General features: G+C 42.6%; 1 protein-coding gene across 1 annotated transcript; it reads right to left on the bottom strand.

Moving 5' to 3' along the window:
• Nucleotides 1–16,183: 16,183 nt before the first annotated feature.
• Nucleotides 16,184–23,981, bottom strand: eif4a3 (eukaryotic translation initiation factor 4A3). Its single transcript, XM_080852444.1, has 12 exons — nucleotides 23,733–23,981; nucleotides 22,804–22,876; nucleotides 21,287–21,353; nucleotides 21,104–21,166; nucleotides 20,631–20,763; nucleotides 20,312–20,392; nucleotides 20,018–20,159; nucleotides 19,604–19,742; nucleotides 19,276–19,391; nucleotides 17,091–17,198; nucleotides 16,754–16,881; nucleotides 16,184–16,468 (listed from the first exon to the last, which is right to left on the bottom strand). Exons 1-12 carry the CDS (start codon nucleotides 23,884–23,886, stop codon nucleotides 16,452–16,454), a joined length of 1,221 nt encoding a protein of 406 aa, XP_080708570.1. The 5' UTR covers nucleotides 23,887–23,981; the 3' UTR covers nucleotides 16,184–16,451.
• Nucleotides 23,982–24,856: the final 875 nt, after the last annotated feature.

Below are 24,856 nucleotides of genomic sequence, written 5' to 3'. Positions count from 1 at the left end.
TTTTTTCCGCGGCTGTATATACATTTATACTATACCATATTATATTACATATAGATTATTATTATTATTATTATTATCATCTTTATTATCAGAATATATATGCAACAGTATATAAACAGTGTGTGTCTATCTGTGCGTCTGAGTGAGTGAGTGAGTGTGTGTGCAACTGCATATTTACAATCCCTTTCCTTTCTCTGTGGCCCATCTCTCCTTTTCAGCTTCATAAAAGGAGGTTTGAAAGAATTCAGCCCAAGTCATCTCGTGAGTCATCCCCTCTGATGATAGAGGGAAAAGACTCTGGCAGGACAATACGCATATTTCCCTGCCACACCAGGGAACCCAGTATGTACATGTGGACTGTCTGGACCGTGTTTGAGCGGCTTGTGGCAGAACCTGCAAAGCCGACCAGACGTATGCTGCTCAAGGGCGTCTCTGCAAAGTCCAGAAACGGCGTCCGAGGGTCAGTGAGGCCTTCCCCTGCATAGGTCTGGTGCATCTTCGTGGAGCAGTAAAAGTACTTCACCTCTCCCGACTGATAAAAAAAGTGAATGGAGGAGCCATCACCAAGGTAACAGGACTTAGGTTGACCACATGCGAGACAGTTCCTCGTCCTCTTTGGCAAAGGCTGCTGATGCTGTTGCAGTTGTTTTTGCACAAGCTCCTTCACCAGTTGTTCTATCTCCCCCTTAGTTAGAGAGGACTCCTGGGTCTTACTAGGCGGATTCACCGGTGCAGGTGGGAGGGTTACCACTGGAACGGTCACAGTTTCACTCCCCTCCGTTAGGTGATGCCATAGTTGCTGGGTCTCCAGGAGCTTCTCTGGGCTGGTGTTGAGACACGAACTGGTGTTTGTCAGCTTGGCCAGGTGCTTCACGTACCGTGAGATGCTGCTTGGTGGTGGGGTGTAACAGGCTGTTAGGATCCCTGGAGGCAGCCTGTACAAGAGCAGCATACTCGAAGTCCACTTTGGTGAGCAGGTCTTTCTGGCCATGGTGCTTTGCCAGAAGGCCATCAATGGCATCCCTCATTGGCTGTGTCCAGCGAGAGTGATCCAGCACAAAAAGTAGACCACCTGCCTTGATGGGACCTGTGCGTGCAGCACGTGGAGATGCAGACCGGGGCAAAGGCGGAGTCACCGGGACAGCTAAAGGAAAGGAAGAGAGAGAGAGGGAAAAAAAACAGCCATTTATTTTCACTTTGTTCCTCATGAAATTATTGTAGCATTCATATACAAAGTCAGTTATTTTAAGAGAGAAAAAAAATAGCTAAATTACCTTTCACTTTGACAGGCTGTGCAGGGTGACTCACAGCATGTGAGTCAAGAGTAGTCACAGCAAAGCGGTCATCCAGGAACATCTCCTCAGGAGCATCAGCTGTCAATACCTCACAGAGAGCAGTCAGATCTGAGAGATACTCTCCCTCTCCAGCATCGGGCACCTTCTGGGACTTGTGCTTGTCCCAGTCCAGCGGGACAGGGCGACAGCCAGGCTCCAAGTACTGCAGGCCAAACCTTTCTCCTGTGTCTATGTGTGAGACACGTAAGACAGGATACTTTGCCTGGCCTGTCACCGCCTCAGAGAGCTTATTCAGCTCCATGATCAGGACCGGATCAAAAACTGCAGGCAGCTTAACGTTTGGCACCCCTCCTGCTGACAGGTGCCTCTCACAGGGATCCACAGGGGTACAGCTGCCCCCTCTCCCTTGACATGGTTCAGCTGCACTGTTCCACAATGCCTGTACAGGATTCCCTCTCCAACCTCGGGGTCACTCAGGCATCCTCTGAGGATGTGGACACGCTGAATCCTCCACACCTTCAGCATTGATGGCTTAAACAGCGGCACACCATCAGGATCACACTCTGCGTAGAATCTGCGCAGGACGCTCTCCACTCTCTCCAGCAGCTCTTTGGGGGGCGGGACCCTGGTGCGACAGTGTTCCCGGATGTGCTGCTTTGTTGGACTAGCAGGCACATTCCCACAAAAAATGTCAACCTGGGTCAGTCGCTGCAGGTTGGTCTGGTCCACAACGCTAAAAGCTGCTGAGAGGAACTTGCAAAAAGAGCTGTGCAGTGGATGGTGCTCTGACACACACTCTCTGGAGAAGCGTCGCATGCAGTGAAACAAGTCCAGCTTGATGTTCATGCCGCAGTTAAACTTGCTGCGGGAGGCACAGGTGTTGGGGAGGTGCCCAGAGGTTGCCTCAGCCATGATAGCCTCGGTGGTCTTCCAAGCGTCCCAGAGGAGGTGCTCCTGGGGCCCGGAGTTTGGCACCCTGAAGGCTGCACAGCAATCCCTGACCACACACAAAGAAAAGTTACAGTTACAAGCATGCAGTCGATTTGCTTTATTTAGTGTCACTACACAGAAATAACTGGAAAGGCAAATGTGGCTGTTGGCTCTTACCTGTCAACCCACTGGTAGTTTGCTTTGGGAAGCCCTGCCGAAATGTAACGGCGGGACAGCCCCTCGTACATCGGCTCCAAGGATTTGTCACTCTCTGACTGCAGCATCACCCATGACAATATCATCCAATTCTCGTTCATAATGGCATAGGATGACATAGTGCCTGATGCCAGCACTACCTTTCGGGCCACCTTGCGTGTGTGGTCAGCCCTTAAGGCCTGTCCAAAAGTGCCTTGCAGCAGCAGAGTGAGGGTGTCTTCCTGCCTGTGGTACTCCTGAATGAGACAGTCAACCAGGTAGTGAGCTGAAACTGTCACTCCATACCAGCCATCCACATCACCATACCCACCAAAGGGAGCAGGAGTTGCAGTTGTTCTCACTGCCCCTGTGATGGTTCGCTGTCCATAAAGGCCACCGTCTCCATCCAGGACGTTCTTGACAGTGGACATGTAAGCCAAATGCGCGCGCTCGTACCGGAGATGGAGAGACTCATTCAACTGATTGGACATGTCGTTGGAAGACTTTCCGGAGCGGCGCAGCTCATCCAACACAGTCTTACATATCGCCTTTTTGTGTGTCAGAAAAGCTGGCAAGATGTTCCTGAAGCGGCTTGGCAGCATGTCCACCCACTGCGGTTTGTCAGCAAACCAGTACCTCTTAAGGCATTTGCATGGTTATCCAATTCACCTCGTACGACTTCACGAGAGACACGCCCTTTCTAATCTGATGATTGTACGACTCACCTCTACCTGCATGGTTCTACGAGGGGCTGTGGAGATTACCAACGCTTTATTATGATGTTACAAGGCCATTACATCATCAACAACAAACTATAAAATAAGATATCGTTTGTTTTTATCCCGTGTATTTTTAGTTAATGATCAGAGGCTGTTGTTGTGAAATGAATTACTAACGACAATGACCAAGCTCGCGGTTATTGTCGAATATTTTCTATTATTATACCACACAAACAGTTCTGCTTTTTTACGTCTACAATTCAGGTTCTTTACAATTTAATCATGTACACTGCATGCTCTGCTAACTCAAACACAAAGAGGCTGTTCGAAAACCAAGAAATGTTTTTATTATTGCTGTAATTAGACGACGTCTCCCTATGCTTTATATGCGGCGAGAGCCACGATGGAGCAAGGAAGAAGGGAGATGTCGGTTTTCCTCCTGCATCGCCGCTGGTGCCCTTCATAGTTTTTTTCATTTTTACAAACTTGTCCCTGATCTTCCTCCAACTCCTAATGCACTCCTGGACCTCCAGCCCCAGGTTCCCAGCGATCTCTCAGCGATTTTTTAAAAACGAAGGTGCTGTCATATAGGGAACGAAACAGGAAACGTCATTTTAGCCAGGGGTGTCGGACAGCTCGGATCGGATAGTGAGAAAATTCAAGCGGTGCTCCAGAGGCCATCCGACACCCTCGGATAGCTCTCCGAGGTGCTCAAAGGTGTGGTCCCACTTCAAGGAGGGCGTTTAAGGGCGTGCCTCGTGAGATCGGAGAGCACGATCGGACAAGCATGTGAGCACCTTTACAGGCTCTGCAACTGAGCTGTCCAGCTCTCTCCTCCTCCTCAAACTTCATCAGGTACACAGTGTAGCCTATGTCATTTTGTAGAAGCCACCGGAATGACTTTCCTTTGTACTTCCCGAACTGAAGTATGTACTCCCCGAGCACCTCCTGTCTGTCGGACACATCTCCCCCTCTCATGAAGACTATGTTGCGGGCATTGTCTTTCACCCGGTCTTCCCTCTGAGGTGCAGACTTGTCCTGGAGGTCAGGATTGTCCTTCACCCTCCTGGCTTCCTCTGATGGATATTGCCTCAGATATCCTGATGGTCCTCTCCTAAAGGTCAACTTGACCTTGCCTGGAAATATAACTTTGACCTTCATCTTACTAGCTGTAAAACAAACAAATAAACAAACAAATAGTTTTATGTTAAGATGGTGAAATAAAAACTTATTTCAGATAGCCAATTTATTGCATTACATTTTTATAACCTAGCTACAACTGCGAGGGGGAGAGAAGGGGGGAGGCAGCAGAGTGTGTGTGTGTGTGTGTGTGTGTTTGTGTGTGTGTGTGTGAGAGGAGGGGGGAAAGTTGAAAAGTACTGTGTGTTTGTGTCTATAGGTGTGAACAAGGGGGGAGGCAGCAGTGTGTGTGTGTGTGTGTGTGTGTGTGTGTGTGTGTGTGTGAGAGAGAGAGAGATCAAAAAAGGGGGTTCATGGGTGAGTGGAGTGTGAAAAGTGGAAAAGTACTGTGTCTTTGTGTCTATAGGTGTGAACATGGGTGGAGGTAGCAGTGTGTGTGTGTGTGTGTGTGTGAGAGAGAGAGAGGTAAAGGATCAGAAAGGTATGAATAGCTTAGTAGTCTAAACTCTGTGTATAGATTCGTCAGACAGACAGTAGCCCATCCAAGCCTATAGATAACCTGCCACAACAACTAATTATGTTATATTTACATGCTGAGTATTGGTTATTTACTGTCACACCATTCACATACAAGTAAAACACGATCATTTTAATTCATGATGGACCTATAGGACATAAACGTTAGCGTCAGTCTACCAGTAGAACGATGCTGAGGTAAAAAATACCTGACGTGACGTCACCGCTTACTTACGCGGTTAACAGGACTTTGGAATAAACCGTTCGACACCGACGTTAATATTAAAAAATGAAAGCTAAACACTTGAATATATAAAACAATCATGTTATTTCACTCTTCATTACGTTATTTTACCACAAGTTATCAAAACACCAGTGTTACGTTACGCCAGTGCCAGTCAATAATACTAGGGATGTGATGCTAACGTTGGCGATATATCAATTTATGTATGTATTGTCAGATACGGACTGACAAGTTAATGTAATGCAATGATATGAAAACTGTACATATGATTAGATTAGATTCAACTTTATTGTCATTATACAGAGTACAAGTACTGAGATAACGAAATGCAGTTTAGCATCTAACCAGTAAGTGCAAATAGCAATAAAAGTGCAGAGTATGTGCAAATGTAGGGTGGACTAAGTGAATAAATATGATATGTACAGTAAGAGTTAGAATATGACACAGAATTGTAATATAAACAGAAATTGAATAGTAGCAATTGAGCTAAGAGTGAGGTATGATAAGTATATAAAGTGCAGGTGAAAGTAAACTGATGGTACAAGTGAAATCAAGAGAATGAGGTAGTAAAGTACAATCAATACAGGTAATACAGTGAAGTGGATACAGTTTTAAAAAGACATTAAGGTGCAAATGTTCAGTGGCTGGAGGAGGGTGTGTGGCAGTCAAGCCAGGTATAGGGGGGGAGGAATGAGGTGTAGTGCAAATGATCAGTGGCTGGAGGAGGGTGTGTGGCAGTCAAGCCACGGTGGGGGGAGGGGTGAAGTTAAGTATAGTGCAAATGTTCAAAGGCTAGAGGAGGGTGAGTGGCAGTCAGCCATATGAACGTGTAAAACCATCGTTTTTATTAATTATATAGTGCGCAGATTAACCACAATCCCTATTTGTATCGCTTGGCAACCAAGTGGTGCTAGCCTAGCCAAACGATGGCACAAAATATAGTGTTAGTAGGGCGCTGACTGAATAAAAGCACGTAAAACCATATAAATTAGGCACATTACCCAAAAATATTGATATTTTCATTCATTAATTGATATGTAATTAGACCAAACATGTCTGAGAGGGAAAAGCCGGTCGGCTCACTCATCAATCCAACGAATTAGCAGCGATCAAAAATATTACTATTGGCAAGCTAACTGCTATTAAAAACAACTAACGATATGGTGGTACATTTAATATTGTTGCTGTAAATGTATTCTAAGAAACATATCTTACCTTAGATGGATGAATACTGAATAAAATCCGAGTAGCGAGTCGCTTGACCTGTCGTCTCCACCGTTTCCTCAGAATAAACTTTTTCAAAGTTGCGCGGCTCTAAAAAATTTGACTGCTCAACAGCGCCAACATATCCACCGGTGGCCAAAGTTTTTACATCCGTAGTGTTAAGACTACCATAGACAATGAATGGGAAAAGTTAAGAAAGTTAAGCTTAGCCATCCATGGCTCCCGCACGAAAGGTCCCCGGTTCGAAACCGGGCGGAAACAGGTTTTATTCTTGGCTGTAAATGTAGCGTTCTTTAGCAAACTGCAGTGGCTTCTGCTCAGTTCAAAGTCAGTCTTCTTACTGTCTGAAGACAGCCCTGCCCCCTCTCTGGCCTGTAAGCCGAGCCAGGGTGTGTGGTGTCAACAAGTTTCCGTAGTGTAGTGGTTATCACGTTCGCCTCACACGCGAAAGGTCCCCGGTTCGAAACCGGGCGGAAACAAGGTATCCTTTTTCTGAAGCAATGTTGGACCACATGGAGCAGTGTGGAAGTTTCCTACATAGATATCATATATAAAAGCTAGATGTCTTACGGCGGAGTCTAAAACGTCCGCACAGGTCGGCCATCTTGAGTCTGTGAAGCGTTCTGCCGGGATCAATGGTGTCTGATATAAGGTCAGTGATCTGCCAAACGCTATCACTCTTATTTCGCTGAAATCATGACGGATTTACAAATGGTTTGGTTTTCTACAAACGTTATTAACGTGGTTATAATTCTGGATGCTTTTTTGATTTTTTTTGAAAATAACAAATATGCAGTGTCAGAACTACATCTTTTGTGTTTATAACAAACCAACCCGTTTAAAAATCGGTTGAAAATTGAGCAAGTTATGGTAATTTAAAAAGTATGTACCACTACCAACACAATGTTAAGGGTGAGCGAGCTCCCCTGTCGCAAAATGGCCGCCATGTGCGGACATTCTACTTCGTCGGCCAGAAATGCGGGCAAGACATCTAGCCTTTATATATGATAGCTATGGTTTCCCACCTTTGTAGGTGTCGTATGTAGGCCATGTGTGTGGAGAGTTGATTGGGTCGTCACACGTCCCAAACGTGGTGTAGACAGGTTTCCGTAGTGTAGTGGTTATCACGTTCGCCTAACACGCGAAAGGTCCCCGGTTCGAGACCGGGCGGAAACAGTGTTGGCCTTTTCTGCAGTACTTTCATTTCAAGTGACAAAGTATAACATCACATCACCATAATGTGGACCATTGCTTTGTGCAATAATTACTCACATGGTTGAAGTAAATGTAGCGTTCTTTAGCAAACTGCAGTGGCTTCTGCTCAGTTCAGAGTAAGAGTCTTCTTACTGTCTGAAGACAGCCCTGCCCCCTCTCTGGCCTGTAACCCGAGCCAGGATGTGTGGGCGTAACAAGTTTCCGTAGTGTAGTGGTTATCACGTTCGCCTCACACGCGAAAGGTCCCCGGTTCGAAACCGGGCGGAAACAAGTTATCCTTTTTTTGAAGCAATGTTGGACCACATGGAGCAGTGTGGAAGTTTCCTACATAGATATCATATAAAAAGGCTAGATGTCTTACGGTGGAGTGTAGAACTTTCCGCACATGTCGGCCATCTTGAGTCAGTGAAGCGTTCTGCCGGGATCAGTGGTACCTGATACAAGGTCAGTGATCTGCCAAACGCTATCACTCTTATTTCACTGAAATCATGACGGATTTACACAATGCAGCCTGAGCCACTGGAAAGATGAGTGCAGCTTTTTGTGCAGGCCCTCTCCGCTTTATAGGGCACAGTGGTAAGAATACTTTGCATTCCACATAGCAATGCCTAGAGGAATTTCAGGTTATTTAACATGTGTTTACATGAGAATAGAACAAGTTTTAAAAACAGCAGTTTGTGCTCTCTTGGCAAGAACGGTGCACTTCTTGAATTCTAAGGTAGTACCGGCTAGAGATCAGTGAAGCCCATTGGCTCCTCTAGAGATCCATTCATTCTTTCATTGGTCTACCATTCATTCGTTTAATATTAGTGTAATGAAATGTTAAGGTATTAATGTAGAATTCCACAAATAATCTTGAATGAGGGTTAAACATTGACAACCATGCATAGATGGTGTCATTTTTAATCAGCTGTAACTAAAGACTAATTTAGCTAATTATTCCACTGTCATTAAACTTCATTATTCTTTGAATCGAGGAACATCGCGTGAATTGTGTAACGTTGATGGACAAATGCACTGATTGTCTCATGTCAGGGAGTAACCTAGTCTCCACAGGGAGTACACACCCGTAGCCTGGTTTGTGCAGGGCAACTCCCATTAACAACTTAGGTGCTACTGGGGAAATGCAAAATAATTCCGTACCATTAGCGTTATGTAGGCTATAGGCTAATGTAAAAATCCTCGAATTTGGTGAACATGTATTTGTTAAGCTTCATTGGGCTATTGCTAGAGTGTAGCATAGGCTATTAGTTTATTTTCTGAGCATTAGTCCTGTTTGGACATGGCTTGATTACGATCTTGATAATGTATGCATTCCCACATTAGATTAAGATTTCTCTTAAAACCAAATAAACAAGAAGTGAACATTTTCTGGTGTTGGTTTGAGGACAGAGGAGTTGCATGGATAGCGAACAGTCATTTAGATAATGGTCATGCTTTTTGCCATTCTTTTCGTATCGATTTCCGTATAGGGCACAGTCATTACTTTGCATTCCAAATAGCAGTGCCTAGAGGAGTTTCAGTATGGTTAACAACATGTTTTACAGAGAATAGAACAAGTTTGAAAAACAGCAATTTGTGGTCTCTCATGCCATCCTTCAAAGTAGGCCCACACCTCTCAGAAAACACGTGCAGCCAAGTCAGCCTCATACTGTACAATACTACAAAACAGAACTTTCACTTTTGACTGCTATTCCGTAAAGATCCATATAGGATTTATATGAGATTGTATAGATGGCAAAACTTGAGATTTGTTTCCAATCGCATAGTTTCTCCTCAATTCTGTATCACTTACTCTTGTGATAAAATAGCAAGGATGGTCAACCAGTGATTTTTTTTTTTGTGAAATTAAGAACTGTCAAAAGTTTGAAATGGTGCGTAAAATGCGCTCTATTTTAGCTTCGGCTATGGAGACTGTTCTTAACTCATAATTCGGTCATAATTCGGCAGTTAGGAAATTAATATGAAAGTTTGTTTATGTGTTTATTAACGATTCCTTTTGTAAGCTCTTTGAAGCCATAGTTAGTAAGTAGAGATATAAGTTCAAGGTTCATAATTAGTAACAGTTCGATGTATGAAAGGTCAATAAATAGATACTTCATGTAAATACGTTGTTACATTGCATGACTGCCAACATTTGAGTCGCAAAATATGGGAGATTTCGACAGCGGCGGTGTGTGGCGAACAGTACTTTTGCGGGATTAATGGCAGAAGCGGCAAAATGTTAGTTTTAAGGGATGGTTTGCATATAACTTTTTATAGACAGCATATTTATTATGTCTTATGTGGTCTTCAGTTTATAAATAAATACACAACAACTGTATTTATCAACAAAAACAAATTTATTTAATAAATATTATGTACAGTGGTGGCCAAAATTATTAGAACACTAGACATATTTAAGAGTTTTCAGTTGTTTTTGTTGAATTGGCCATTAAAATACCCTAAAAACTAATTAAATATGTACAAAGTCATCATTATGCTCTATTAATCATAGAATAGAGCCATCATAATGAGATTTAGGTCATTTTCCGTACAAAAACAAGCTAGGCCTTTTTCACTGTCAATTTCACACAATCATGTTCCTGCACAGAAGAAGCGAAATTACTTGTGTAATCATTGTCAGGTGTTATTGTGGTTAAATTGATGGTGATGCAAGAGTCTCAGGACACAGCTCGGTGATTCTTTTGAATGTACAAGGCCTATCCTGCTCATTAAGTGATTAATAACATCAGGGTTTTGTCACTGAGGCCACACCACAAAATTGTATAGATCCAAAGCCTCTAGAAGCAGTCTTGAAGCACATGTTGCTCTTTGAACATGGCTAAGGTGAAGAAGGAGCTAACGGGTTCGAATAAAGGCTTTTTTTGATGCTGGCTGGAGTTACTGCCCCATAGCCAAGGACTTGAGATTTAGTCCCAGCACTGTAAAGTTCCCTTTAGACCACCATGGCACCAGAACTGAAAGGAGGGAGGTTTCAAAAAGAAACTCTCAGACACACAAGTGAAGCATCTCAAAATTCTCAGTCTTCAGGACCGAAGAAAGACTTTACAAGAACTGTGTGACGAGATCAACATCACAATGACTAATGGTGCAACAGTGTCTTCAAGAACTGTCCGTCGGAAACTGGGAGAAGAAGGACTTTTTGGCAGAATAGCAGCAAAGAAACATTACTGAAAGAGAACAATTGAGTGTAACGCCTGAAATTTGCAAAAGATCACAAGAAATGGACAAATAAAGATTGGTTTAAGTGTTGTGTACTGATGAGTCTAGGTTTGAATAGTTTGGCAACAAGCAAAGCGTGTATGTTCCATGAAGTGAGGGGGAGAGATATAAAAATGAGTGTCTCTTGCCAACAGTTAAACAAGGAGGGGGTAGTATTATAGTGTGGGGTGTAATTTAAGCCTCAGGAACAGGTGACTTTGGCTATTTTGATGGCATCATGGATACAAAAGTATACCACAACATTTCTGGTGAGGCATGGAGTTCCTTCTTGGAGACGTCTTATTGGGCCTGGATTTATTTTCCAAGAGGACAATGACCCTAAACATTATTTTAACTATTGCCGGATCTACCGGCGACAAGGAATCTGCTGGAACATTGAAAATTATGGACCGGCCCTCTCAAAGTCCGGACTTCAAACCCATCAAGCAAATTCGGGGCAAGTTGGAAAATTAACTCGACAGATCTACTGTAAATTCCAAGGAAAGCCTTTGGCTTGAGTTGCAGAAGGCATGGGATAACATTATTGTTGAGGTTCTCAAGAAATATATTGACTCTATGCTAGAGAGATGTGCTGCTGTAATTGCTGCAAAAGGTGGACGTACCACATATTAAAGTTAAAAGTGGATAAAAACAGTAGGAATCACTTCATCTGATATTTGTTGTGCTCAGAACAACCATCTGCATGTTTCATGAACATTATGAAATTAAATCATGTTTTGGAGGCAAAAAAAAGTTAATTATTCTCAGATCTGTCAGGTGTTCTAATAATTTTGGCCACCACTGTATGTATTCACGATTTATTTATTCACAATCACTTATCAATACAACAACTAACTATTGCAATAATTAAATCATTTATTCATGATGTTTTTTATTACAACAAAATCATTCATATGAACATCACAGAAACAGTTGATAAGCCTGAACAGTGCTCTGAGACTCAGGATATGCATTATAATTTAAAACAATGGCCAGTAGTAGTAGTAGTAGTTGTGTGTGTGTGTGTGTGTGTGTGTGTGTGTGTGTGTGTTTGAGTGTTTGAGTCAGTGTATATTTGTGCCTGTGTGAATAAAAATGGGAGGGGGGGGGGGGGGGTCGGCACAAAGACTCAATGATACAGAATTGAGGAGAAACTATGAGATTGGAAACAAATCTCAGATTTTGCCAGCTTTACATAACAATTCATATTCATTCATAAAAATCTTATAGAATTCCAGTTAAAAGTGAATTAATGTTTTGTAGTATATGCTTTTTTTGTAGTGGCTGACTTGGCTGCCCTACGTGTTTTCTTAGATGAGGTTTACTTTGAAGGTACCTCCTGTACCACTGTCGCCCATTGCTATGTGGAATGCAAAGTAATGCCTGATATGTTGTAATGATGATTACAAAAATGATTTTGTTGTTATAAAAAAGTCATGAATAAATAATACGTTATTGCAATAGTTTTGCAAAGCTTTTCGTATTTATTTCAACATAGGGCACGGTGGTAAGAATGGCGTCCTTCAACATAGGCATTTCTCTGCATTCCCCATAGCAATGCCTCGAGGAGTTTCACTATGGTCACAAAAGATAGTTACAGAGAAAAGATTGTGTAAACAAGACAAACGTGTCAGTCCACTGGTTATCTAGCAAAGCAATGCCTTTTACTCAGTGGTGGTCCGTCAGGGCCTTCAAGGCCTTCTCTGCTGGCCTAAACATAATCAGAAAGTAAATGTAATAAAATTAATTTAATTTCAATATTTTCTTTTCATAAATATGTATTTAATTATTCCCCGTAGTCCATTATCTTCATTTCATAGCTTCCAGCGTTGTTTATTTATGTTAGAGCTTTCATCCAATCATATTTCAGCTATCATGTGTTGCCACGCTCAAAGAAATCTTCCCCGAGAACAGAAATCTTCCCTGAGGCCTTCAGAATTCACATTGAAGGCCGTGTAAATCTGATTGGTTATCACAACTGGCTGTTTCAGTTCATTTAAGTTGAATGAACTGAAACAGACAGTTGTGAGAACCAATCAGATTTCGAGTTGGCGATACTGGGCCTTCTAGAAGGCCCGGAAGATTTCTTTCCTCGCGGTGAACGTGACACGTAAACGTCCTTTGACTGGATACTGAGGCAGACCGGTGCAGTGCTTCAGTGCTCAGTTTAGCTGGCTAATGCGAAAACGACGTACATCGGTTTCAATGCTTATTATGCTAGTTGTTTCAATTGGTAAGACTAAATATAATTACATTAACCAACTCAAATAAACTAGTTTACACCAACTTGATAATTCCAGTTTTTGATACAATTACAACGCCATTTTCAAGATGGAACTTTCAAGAAAAACTGGATATCGTGAGGATGGGAAGTTTAATGAAACTGCTTTGCAGGTGGGACAATGCGATGTTTAGTGGACAAACTTGTTAAAGCTCACATAGGCTACTTTCGGTGGACTTAATAAAACTTTGTAAACTAATCCCTGAAAATCGCCTTTTATTTTTAAGTTGTGAAAGTAATATCCAAGCGATCATATAACTGAGAGTTTACTACTCTTAATGTATTGTTAATACAGGTGTATTGATTTTAAATGCTCCGGAAATATTAATAAAGTCTGTTGTACTCGACTATGTTAAGGTGATGCAATGCTCACTTATACTGCCTTTCTGCATAAATATAATGGTTCGAGAGCCATGGCGTCATAATGATGGTATTAGGAGGTGGATTCACTCAGTTTAACATCGTGTAGGACATCGCTGAAGGCCTAGTCGTGAAATGCACGGACCGCCACTGCTTTTACTTCAGTGGGAGAGACGTTTTAGCTCAATACTTAAAACTACGTTTACAAACGTTTGTACTGTGGGGAAATTGTGACATTTATTTTTCACAAAGATGGGTTTGAGTTCTTAAATTACATTCACACAGAGAGAGAGAGAGTTTATATCTCTTCTCCAAATTAACTCCATCTTCCCACGTCCTATCTGTTCAGTGTATATGAACCAACATAGCCTTTCAAGCCTGCATACACTCCTCCTTCGGGTGTTTTGGGATGCCTAGGTAGTAAACCAATTTTTGTTGGACACATATTTGACAAAATATCACTATTATGGCAACATCTGTATTGCGCATCAAAGTTACATTCCTGTAGTTTCCATTTTTTGTGTCTATATCTGTGTTCAATTTTAAATTCAATCTTAATTAATTTGCATTACATGTGTGTATAAGTGACTGAAATATAAACACAGCATTGTGGATGCTGTAGATTTTGCTGTTCATTCAACAATGTCTCTTTTTCACGCAGAAGTCTCAGATATTGAGGGAAAGGGTGATGCTGCTTTTATTAAACATACCATTGTCAATGTGTACACTACTGGTGAGTGATACCTTACAGATAAAGTCAGTAAGTCAGCCTTCACAGGGTACATTTAGAGAATTATACTGAAAGAACACTTTTATAGTCTTTCTGGTGATGTTTTTCTGTCCCCCACTCTTTTTTTTTGTGTGTTTTGAGAGAGAGAGAGAAAGAGAGGAAGAGAGAGAATTCTAAGCATTATTTTTAAGCTACTACCCCTTCATGTTTTCCAGAAAAGTACCTGCCTGGGCTCAGGGTCTGAAGCTGCAGATTTCATTCTCACTCTATCATAGACTATGAGAAATGCCTTTGAATGTGGCCTGAGTGATCGGATCTCAATGCGTCGCCAATGCGTCTTGAGCGTATTCACACCTGTACTTATAGCTGTCCACTTGTGATCAGGTCACCAAACACGCATACTGATGTTTGTGGTTTGTGTGTGTGTGTGTGTGTGTGTGTGTGTGTGTGTGTGTGCTGCTCATGCTGCGGTCACTCGTCCAGAGATGCGGGCTGATGTGGTGGCAATCCTGAAAGAGCAGCAGGTTTGCATGGGGCACAAACAATGTGTCTAAGCAGAACTCTGTTTACTTTGACTGAAAGATAAATCTGTGGCTATCGTGTTTGGTTCTTACTGTCTCTGTTCTAATTTCACGAGAAATTTTGGCCCACTGGATCCGTCATTTTAAAATATTTGAGTTGACCGGTGGAAAGAGTCTCCGCTTCAAAGACTCCACACAATGTCTCCAGGAAATTCCATCTGGACAGATCTACAAGGACTTTTTGGGCCCTGACTAAGTAAGGGATAATGTATAGAACGCCGGTCATTATCGGGAAATTAAGCCCCGAACAGCACCTTATTCTATTCTATGAACAGCATCATTACTGGCTGGACACAAGATGCATCGGGTTCAGATTGTGCCATGTGCCTATGTGTTACTAATATGCGAATGTGAAGGAGCTTTTATCTTTTTATAGTTGGCCTACTTTTTTTTTTTTTTTTAACAGATTCTGTTGTCCGGGGTAATTGAATGTAGGGAGCCCTCTATTGGTAGCCTTGAAGACCTGAGGACAGTAGCCCACTACTACCTCAAATAGGCCTAATTAAGCGCATCTTCCACTGGTGCCCATGTGCAGTGTGAAAAGTGGGAAATAAAGGCCTCCCCCTAATACAAGCCTGCCCCAAATAGGCTGGTGCGCTGTGCAGCCTAAGAAAAAAAAAAACCCTGGCCACAATTTGATGAGTTACTGTAGGCCTACTTTAAGCACCTACGCCTTTTCCACTGGTGACCCTGTGTACAGTGTGTTCATTTTCATATATTTAAACATAGTGTTGATGTTCTGATAATAAGACGCCCCAGTCATACATGATTCTCACCACTGATGGCGGTCTCAGTCTCCCATGATTGCTTTAAATATTTGTGGTTGATGTTCATATGAATGATTTTGTTGTGATAAAAAATATTTTCCCCTTCACCTTTGTGGTGAATTGTTCGACAGTATGCGGAAACAGATATAAACTTCATCTACATTTCCTTCTTGTCTGTTGTTTGTTAACTGTATTTGTATTTAATTGCTGTGGAGAGAGCTCGGGCGCTTTTAAATCAAACGTACTTTTAATATTATTATGCTTGAAGGACAAGAGGGATGGAATATAATACGGAAATGTGACTGCTCTGATTCCACATGCCTTTAATTCATGTACAGCTGCAGAAGCTACAGGTTTATTCGAAGCACGTGGCATAATGCCAAACCAGGGTGAGTTTACTAGGAGTGGTAAACCTCCTAATAGAAGAGCCCAAACCTGGGTGAGTTTACTCAGAGGGAGTGGTAAACCTCCTAAAAGAAGAGCCCAAACCTGGGTGAGTTTACTCAGAGGGAGTGGTAAACCTCCTAAAAGAAGAGCCCAAACCAGGGTGGGTTTACTCAGATTAAGTGGTAAATCTCCTAATAGAAGAGCCCTGTGGCTTCATTCTCCTAGCAGAAGGTTTACCACTTATTCTGTGTTACACTTACCAAGGTTTGTCAACAAACTACGTACATGAAATCCCCCCCCCCCCCCCCCCCATTTCAAGTCCAAAAAAAAGTGTGTTATCTGAAACAAACAAACAAATACAGAGAGAAAGAACAACTTAAGAGGCCAGACATGGGTGACAAAAGTTTTTCTTTATTTACAAAACAAATTAATTTCACAAAAACCCCTTCTAAAAATGAGCACAATTCAAATCCAGCAACAATTCCAGGAGAGCAAAATGAATCCTTCTTAAAAAAAAAAAAAAAAAACGACAGAAGAAAGTGGTAAATAAAACACAAACTCTGGGGGAAATAAAATTAGAAACCAACGGAAGAAAACAAAGACAAACTTCCGGGGAGGTCAGGGGAAGGCGAGGAAGAGTATGAGCCGGCGGCATCTTCTGATTTAAATGAGGTCGGCCACTGGAAGACAAAAGGGCGCACATCAGAATTACACGTTTGGGGCCGGGACGTATAGGTACATTTTAAAGTTTGCATTTCTTCTACAAGTATAAAATAGTCTTACATACCAACTTATTCTTACATACTAACTTCTTCTACAAGTATGCATATTCTTACATACCAACTTCTTCTACAAGTATATATTTTTTTTCTTACATACTAAGAGTAACTGCAGACCATATGAAATGAGATGTAAATGAGACAGTACATTCGGCCAGTCTGGGATCAGGGTGACGTCACACTCACCGTTCATAGGCATCTCGTCGATCTGTGTGGAGTAGTACTGCTCAATGTCTCGCAGGATGCGGATGTCGTCGTTCTTCACAAAGTTGATTGCCACACCCTTGCGGCCATAACGACCCGATCGACCAATCCTGTGGAGGGACACAGGGAGATTCCGCAACGATCAACGAACGAGCATCGGAAAAAAAAACTAACACCACATCTTTGAGATACATAATGAACTTGTTTGACAATTAAGGTTAATGTTCTAACTTTATTAAGTTAATAACCGTTAGTGACGTTTTAAAATGTGAGTCTTAACTAATATTACTTTCAGAGCCTCTGTCGGACGTTTTCCTACCTGTGGATGTACAACTCTCTGTTGTTGGGGAGGTCGTAGTTGATGATGAGGGAGACCTGGGGCACGTCCAGACCTCTGGCCCACACGTCAGTGGAGATCAACACTCGGCTGGAGAGGGAGAGAGGGAGAGAGAGAGAGAGAGAGAGGGAGAGAGAGAGAGAGAGGAAGAGAAGAGAGAGAAAGAGCGAGATAATCACATTGTTATTTCTTTACACAAATACAAATATTATGCATATTTACCCACTCAGGCCCGTGTTCTCTTTCAGAGAATTCAGAGAGAAGTAGAGTAAAAATAAGTGCGCAAGAGTGATTTTTTTTCTAAAATGTACTGGGCCAATACTCATTCATATACTGGTACTCATAAAAATGAGCTCATACCACGCACTGATACCACTTCATGGCAATATCACGTTTTACCTAAGAGACTTGCCAACTGGAAATAGTTGGGTAGTAGTTACTATGCTGCCTGTTCACTTCCCACAATGCACCGTTCTATTCCCATGATGCACTGTTCTTTTACCATGATGCAAGCCCATGTCCACATGAGAGTTCCTGGACCACATGTCTGTCTACCTGACTAGTTCCTGGTCACCAGGCTGCCCGCCTGACTGAACCTGAAGTAAAAGGTTCCTGGCTTCTAGGGGTGGGAATCTCTTGGCACCTCACTATTCGAATTGAATCCGATTCAGGAGGTCAACGATTCGATTCTAAATCGATTTTATCAATTTCAAACCGATTATCGATTATCCATTTTATGTTGAAATGCAATCTGCATCGATTATTGCATTGCTCATAGAAAGTCAAAATTGTGACAAGAAAAAGCTTTTTCTCTAATAAAGCAAATAGAGAAGGTAATTCATCTGTTGATTTTTCTTTAAATATCAAACACAAAGTAGGAAGTGATGTTAGACTCTGAGTTGCAGACGCAAATGATTTAATGCATCGATAATCGTTTTCAAATTGATAATCGATAATCAATCAATAATTGCATTTCAACATAAAATGGATGTGTAAAAAACACACCCCACCCCTACTGGCTACCTGACTGTCCCCCTGCCTGACTGAACTGAAGTAAGAGGTTCCTGGTTATCTGACTGTCCCCCTGCCTGCCTGCCTGACTGAAGTAAGAGGTTCCTGGTTATCTGACTGTCCCCCTGCCTGACTGAACTGAAGTAAGGGTGGCTTTACACGACAACGCTCCCGGGTGAAAACGACAAAATATTTTATCAGATGTGCCTTTCGTTTAGATGGCGACAGCGTTTTGGGGACTTAAAAACGCAAAAAAATGAACCCACCCTCCAGAGTGGAAATCTTAAAAACGCTCCACCGTTGCGTTCCCGTCTAAAGGGTTGAAAACGCAAAAGTGTGCTCTGAGCTGCTCACGCTGGCTATCCTCGCATACGCGTTGACATCATATCCATGTGCAGTACAGCCAAACAACAACAAACATGTCGGATTATTTCCATTACTCGGAGATTCAAGCTGCCTTGATATCTATCCAGGAGTCATTTCAGCAAATAAGCCGAGTAATCACAGATAAAACAGAACAGAGAAGGCGCATTAATTACACTAGGTCTCGTAGCTGAATGAATACATAAATAAGCTCCCAATCGCGTTAAAATAGCCATAGTGGAATAGAATGGACACATATACATCCTGCAGTACCTCCACGTCTACACCGGTTAAGTTCAATTTCACACACTTTTGCGTCACCGTCTGCATGCAGATTTCCACCCAAAGACTCTCGTCTAAACGCGAAATTAAAAGTGGGAACGCAACGCCACTTTTGCGGTTTGTGTTCAGATCGTTGTCGTGTAAAGCTAGCCTAAGAGGTTCCTGGTTATCTGACTGTCCCCCTGCCTGACTGAACTGAAGTAAGAGGTTCCTGGCTACCTGACTGTCCCCCTGCCTGCCTGACTTAAGTAAGAGGTTCCTGGTTATCTGACTGTTTACCCGCCGGACTGAACTGAAGTAAGAGGTTCCTTGTTATCTGACTGTTTACCCGCCGGACTGAACTGAAGTAAGAGGTTCCTGGTTATCTGACTGTCCCCCTGCCTGCCTGACTGAAGTAAGAGGTTCCTGGTTATCTGACTGTTTACCCGCCGGACTGAACTGAAGTAAGAGGTTCCTGGTTATCTGACTGTTTACCCGCCTGAATGAACTGAAGTAAGAGGTTCCTGGTTACCTGGCTCCGGAGCGGAACTCTTTCATGATGGACTCGCGCTCTTTCTGTGGCATGTCTCCGTGCATGGAGGACACGGTGAAGTTGGCTTCCCTCATCTTCTCAGTCAGCCAGTCCACCTGCACACAAACACACAAGAAATCAACAACAGATTAAAAAAAAACAATTCATAACAAATCAATCCATTGATAACGAATTGCCATTTGCCAATTAACGAATGCAGATAACAAATGTATGGCTATTTAAAACCTTAGCTAGCGAGGTAGCATAGCAACCAGGCAACACTGTTTTGCTGTGGCCTGCGCTATGATGAGTGTGTGTGTGTACCAACCTTCCTCTTGGTGTTGCAGAAAATAACAGCCTGTGTGATGGTGAGTGTGTCGTAGAGGTCACACAGCGTGTCGAACTTCCACTCCTCACGCTCAACGGCCACAAAGAACTGCTTGATGCCTTCCAGAGTCAACTCATCACTGCCAACACACACACAAAATAAATCAGTCCAACTCAAAATCATACATTAGTTATCTTATGGGAATATAATAATAATGATTTGATGCATGTGTTTTTTACTGGTTGCCTATGAACTGTGTGTGTGTGTGTGTGTATGTGTGTGTGTGGTGGTGGGTTGGTTGGTCATCTCCAGGATCCCATGGAGTAGTGTGTGTGTGTGTGGGGGGTGTGTGTCATCTCCAGGATCCAGTGGAGCAGGGTGAGTGTGTGTGTGTGTGTAAGTGTGTGTATTTACCGTTTGACCAGGATGCGGATGGGGTCTGTCATGAACTTGTTGGTCATCTCCAGGATCTCGTGGGGCAGTGTGGCGCTGATGAGGCACACCTGGGTGGCGGGGGGCAGGTACCGGTACACGTCATAGATCTGCTCCTTAAACCCTGACAAACACACACAGAACACACACCAGAGAAATATTAAAGATACACAACAGACTCACAAGACTGCAACACAATATGAGGGAGCGCCAACAACCTGGAACAAGTCTGTTGGACAGGCAAATCAAATATGTGTTTCTGAGTGTGTGTCTCACCTTTGTTGAGCATCTCATCTGCCTCGTCCAGCACCAGCATTTTGATGGCGCGAGTCCTGAGACTCCTCCGTCTGATCATGTCTGCAGAGAGAGAAGAGCAGGAGAGAAGCAGGGAGAAAAGAAGGGAAGAAGAGTCAATTGATTGCATCGTCTCATTCTGTTTTAACAAAAAAAAATCACTGGTGTGGTAAAGGCCCTCAAGAGAGATGCATAGGTAAATAGGTCAGTGAATGTGTCAGTGTCTGCACAGTGTGTGTGTGTGTGTGTGTGTGTGTGTGTGTGTGTGTGTGTGTGTGTGTGTGTGTGTGTGGGCACATACCGAACACGCGTCCTGGGGTGCCGGCCACCACGTGCTGTCCGTAGTCCAGCTTCCTGATGTCCTCACCAACATTGGTCCCTCCAATGCAGGCGTGACACTGGACATTCATGTAGTCACCGAGGGCCAACAACACCTGAGGAGAGAGAGAGAGAGACAGAGGGAGTCAGAGAGGGTAAGGGATAGTGAGGGGAAGAGTGTGGTACAGAAATGGGCTACAAGAGAGAAATCCAGAAACACACACACACAGCATGTTCCACAGCAGTACTCATACACACATATATACACTCTCACACACACACACACACACACACACACACACAGCAACACTCATATCTCAAACACACACACACAGCAGAAATCAAAACACACACACACAGCAGAACTCATACCTCAAACACACACACACAGCAGAACTCATACCTCAAACACACACACACACACACACACACACACACAAACAGCTGTACTCATACCTTCTGGATCTGTCCAGCCAACTCTCTTGTTGGAGCCAAGATCAGCGCCTGGGTCTCTCGCACCTGAGGGCCAATGAGAGGGAAAGTAAAAACCTCTCCACAGCCTAGTGACATGCATGTCTCTTCTAAGAGTAGGATCGCCTCACTTAACAACTTAGCGAGTCACAACAAAGTGGCACTCACCTGGATATCCAGACACTGCAGCACGGACACACAAAAGGTGGCTGTTTTACCTGTACCAGACTGGGACCTGAGAAGAGAGGGTCACAAACAAACAAACATCAATCATATGATCCAAACATCTTACTCAGAAACACCCCTTACAAAGGTGTGAAAATGTGTAAAGAGGAACTATAATGACTGACAAAACAAACAAACATTAAATCATATGATTCAAACATCTTACTGAGAAACAAAGGTGTGAAAACGTGTCAAGAGGAACTATAATGACGGACAAAACAAACAAACAACCTCAATCATATGTTTTAAATTTAGGATGTAAGCATCTTACTGAGAAAAACATCCCTTATAAAAGGTGCAATGTGTAGCTTTCCATGGATGTATATGGTGAAAATGTGTATAGAGGAACTACAATGATGGACTTCTTCGAGGACACTGATACGTCACAGTAGGTCTGTGCAAACTCTATGCATCTTTTTTATTTATATATGTATGAGTTTACTTAAGTTTGCTCACACCACAGATAAGTAAACAAATACATTTAAAGACCTGAAACACAATGACTGAAAGGCCAAGAAGGCTGGGAAAACAGCGTTTAGAATCACATAGTTGTATTTAACAAAAGAAAAAAACTAGCCTATACACAACACCTTCAAGAGTAGTCCTGTAATGCGAAAACCCAACCCTGTGCTTTTGTCTGGCGTTAAGCGTTCCCAATTCACAGGTATGGTAGTGAATGAGTCCCTACAACTATCGGCAGTACTACCCATTGTAATCTAATGTTAGGGTTAATTGGACCGCATTGGGTTGATCAGGTGTCCCGTGCTGCGTTGGACAGCATTTTGAAAATGTTCTCGCATCCCACATACTGGGATAAATTCCTGCACAGTCTTTTGAATTTTAAATGTCATAAATAAGACTACATGGACGTTTTTGGTTTACCACCCAGGCACATGAGCTGCTTAAGCCCTTGCGGTATAGTTTTCTACTTCATCTAATTATGCTACGTCAAAAGCAGTATTCTGGCTAATACAAGTGCAACAGCTTTTAAACACGCCTGGCTTTCAATCCACGGCTGAGAAGAGAGCAGTGCAGGCTGTCGTCAAGAGGCCGTGACAGCTGTCAATCAAACTGCTAACTCCTCTGTTACGTCACAAAAACACGAATTTGCACAAGGTGTTTACGAGCCGAAATGGAGAATACAAAAGTTTCTTCTTCAATTAGATTGACTTTAGGTTACCTCTCAGCATTGGTAATATTCCACACAAACTTTCTACTCGTCCCACATTTACATCTGGTCACCTTGATCCATCACTGTGGTTTGGAGTTAACTGATCTATTGGTCGTTTAATTCATAGGGTGCACGAGCGCAAACAACTAGGCTGTCGGGTGTAACCCGCCATAGGCGAGACATCATTACTATGTGATAAGGCCCCTTATATGCAGTGCTCAACATTCAAGAAGTGTGATTAGAAAAACAAGGTTGGAAGCATGGAAAACTCAAGACGGCAGACACTCACTGAGCAATCACATCCCTGCCCTTGATGATCTGTTTGATGGCCCTCTGTTGGATAGCGGAAGGTTTCTCAAATCCTGGAAGAAAATTGAACGTTTCGTTAGGTGGTTGCATTGTTTGTTATACAGAGACAAATCTAGTTGATACTACTGCTGAGTAACATAGACTATCTAAAACAAACGTACAGATCAGTTAGTCACGTTTGACTATACTGTTACTGTTATAACCTGTCTAGTTAACGGCTGTGTTTTCCAGAAACTCTCTGTAGTGCATTAAAACGTATAAGATGACTTGATTACTAGAGGTCAGTTACTGCTTACATTTTCTTCCTCAAAAAACCACAATAGTATTTATCACAGCATTGTAACGTTATGGACAATCAGAAGCAAATGCAGACAGTGGGCGTATATTGCCTTTTACACACAAGTATACATTAGCTATCGTTTGCTAACCAATTAGCTCACCCTACAAGTTAGCCCCATTCTGTCGATTTCTGGAAAACCCAAGTAGCCACTACAAGTCTCCGCAACCATTATTACCATATCATTACATTTTCGACATAATCATTCATATTGAATATGTTTGGCCTTAAAGTTACCTACGCGAAACACGATAACAAATATACCACACTCACTGTACTTCCTTGCGCGTTAGCAGCTTAGCCTTTAGCCAAAAGTTATTGCCAATGTAGATAGAAACCTTTGGCTAATCCGCTAGCTAAAGTTAGCATTATACGCAGCTAATCTAGCAGTGAAAACTTGCCAGACGCAACATAATTTGTACATTCACGTAGCACCACACTTAGTAGTTTGAAAAACATACAAATAGCAGAGACACAACAACCCAAATATAACCAATACATTTGCTACTGATCGACTTTAACGTTGGCGCCTTGGCTAGGCCCTCTAGCTTCAACACATCCTCGAACTTTACCGTAAGCGTAGATCCCACGGAGAAGGTCCTCTCGCAGGCCCATGGTATCGAAGGTTGGCGTAACATCTACCTCTTCACTGGTCTCAAATTCCACTTTGGTCATATCTTCCTCCTTTAGGAGTCTCTTTCTTACAGGTACCTGCGCTACAGCCATTTTTGAGTTATATAGTTATTGCAAATTCGGGAAAAACAAAATGATACTCTTCGGCGTTCAACACGGGGGAATCAGAGAAAAGACCGCCGCGTGTGTCGTTGCACTGACGTCATATGGATGCGATAGATTCCCGGATGGCGCACATTGATGACGCTCCACACAAACGTTCACTCATAGTAGAAACAAGATTCTTCCTGAATCAACAATCTTTAGAAGAATAAAAGCAACACACAGCACAACTGAACATGGCTAGTAGGCTACAGTGCACACATTGTGCGATTTGAAGAGTTCTTCATGCTCATTATATATGGTAAATGAGAATACATACAAGCGAGAAGCCCTACTCTAACCCTTGTTGATGGGCTCCCCACTTAAAGGCACCCAGTGCAACTTTCGAGGCCTAAAAATAAACATTCAATTTCTAGTCTTTTTTACACGTAGTAAGTTTCAATAACTCCATACCATTACATATCGACATTCAAGGAGCAAAGATGAGACGTTGTTGTGTGGTGAGAACTGTTAGAACAACAACAACAACAACAACAAAAACAACAACAATCGCCGCCATTTCCCCCCCCAAATCTTTATTTATTGGTGCCACCAATAAATAAAGCAGGATTCCAGTCAATGGAAAAATGGCCTTTCCCCACCGGCGATTGTTGTTGTTTACGGCGCAGTGAAGTTAGTTTCAGGTTCCATATTCGACAGATTCGCATATTCGCACGCTTAGGGACCGTCATTAAATTACCACTCTAACAGCAGCGCGAATGCATACTCCAACAGCAGCACGAATGCTTTGGCTGAATTGCTTTCATGCTTTGGCTGCATTTGACACACCAGAATGCCAAATGGTTAGAACTACCAAAATACATCCGTTTTTTCTACGAGGAAATGTTTTTGTTGTAATTGTTTTTGTTATTGTGATTTACTACCAAAATACATCTGTATTTTTTTTCTATGAGGAATTTTC

This window comes from Sprattus sprattus, assembly GCF_963457725.1.
Source record: "Sprattus sprattus genome assembly, chromosome: 1".
In the NCBI taxonomy this organism is placed as follows: domain Eukaryota; kingdom Metazoa; phylum Chordata; class Actinopteri; order Clupeiformes; family Clupeidae; genus Sprattus; species Sprattus sprattus.
This window is presented reverse-complemented; position numbering and strand designations above follow the sequence as displayed.

Coding starts and splice junctions, on each gene's coding strand:
- eif4a3 (XM_080852444.1), bottom strand. CDS start 23,886: ATGGCTGTAGCGCAGGTACCTGTAAGAAAGAGACTCCTAAAGGAGGAA. Junction 20,764..21,103: donor TGGCTGGACAGATCCAGAAG/GTATGAGTACAG, acceptor CTCTCTCCTCAG/GTGTTGTTGGCCCTCGGTGA. Junction 19,743..20,017: donor ATCCGCATCCTGGTCAAACG/GTAAATACACAC, acceptor GTGTGTTGGCAG/TGATGAGTTGACTCTGGAAG.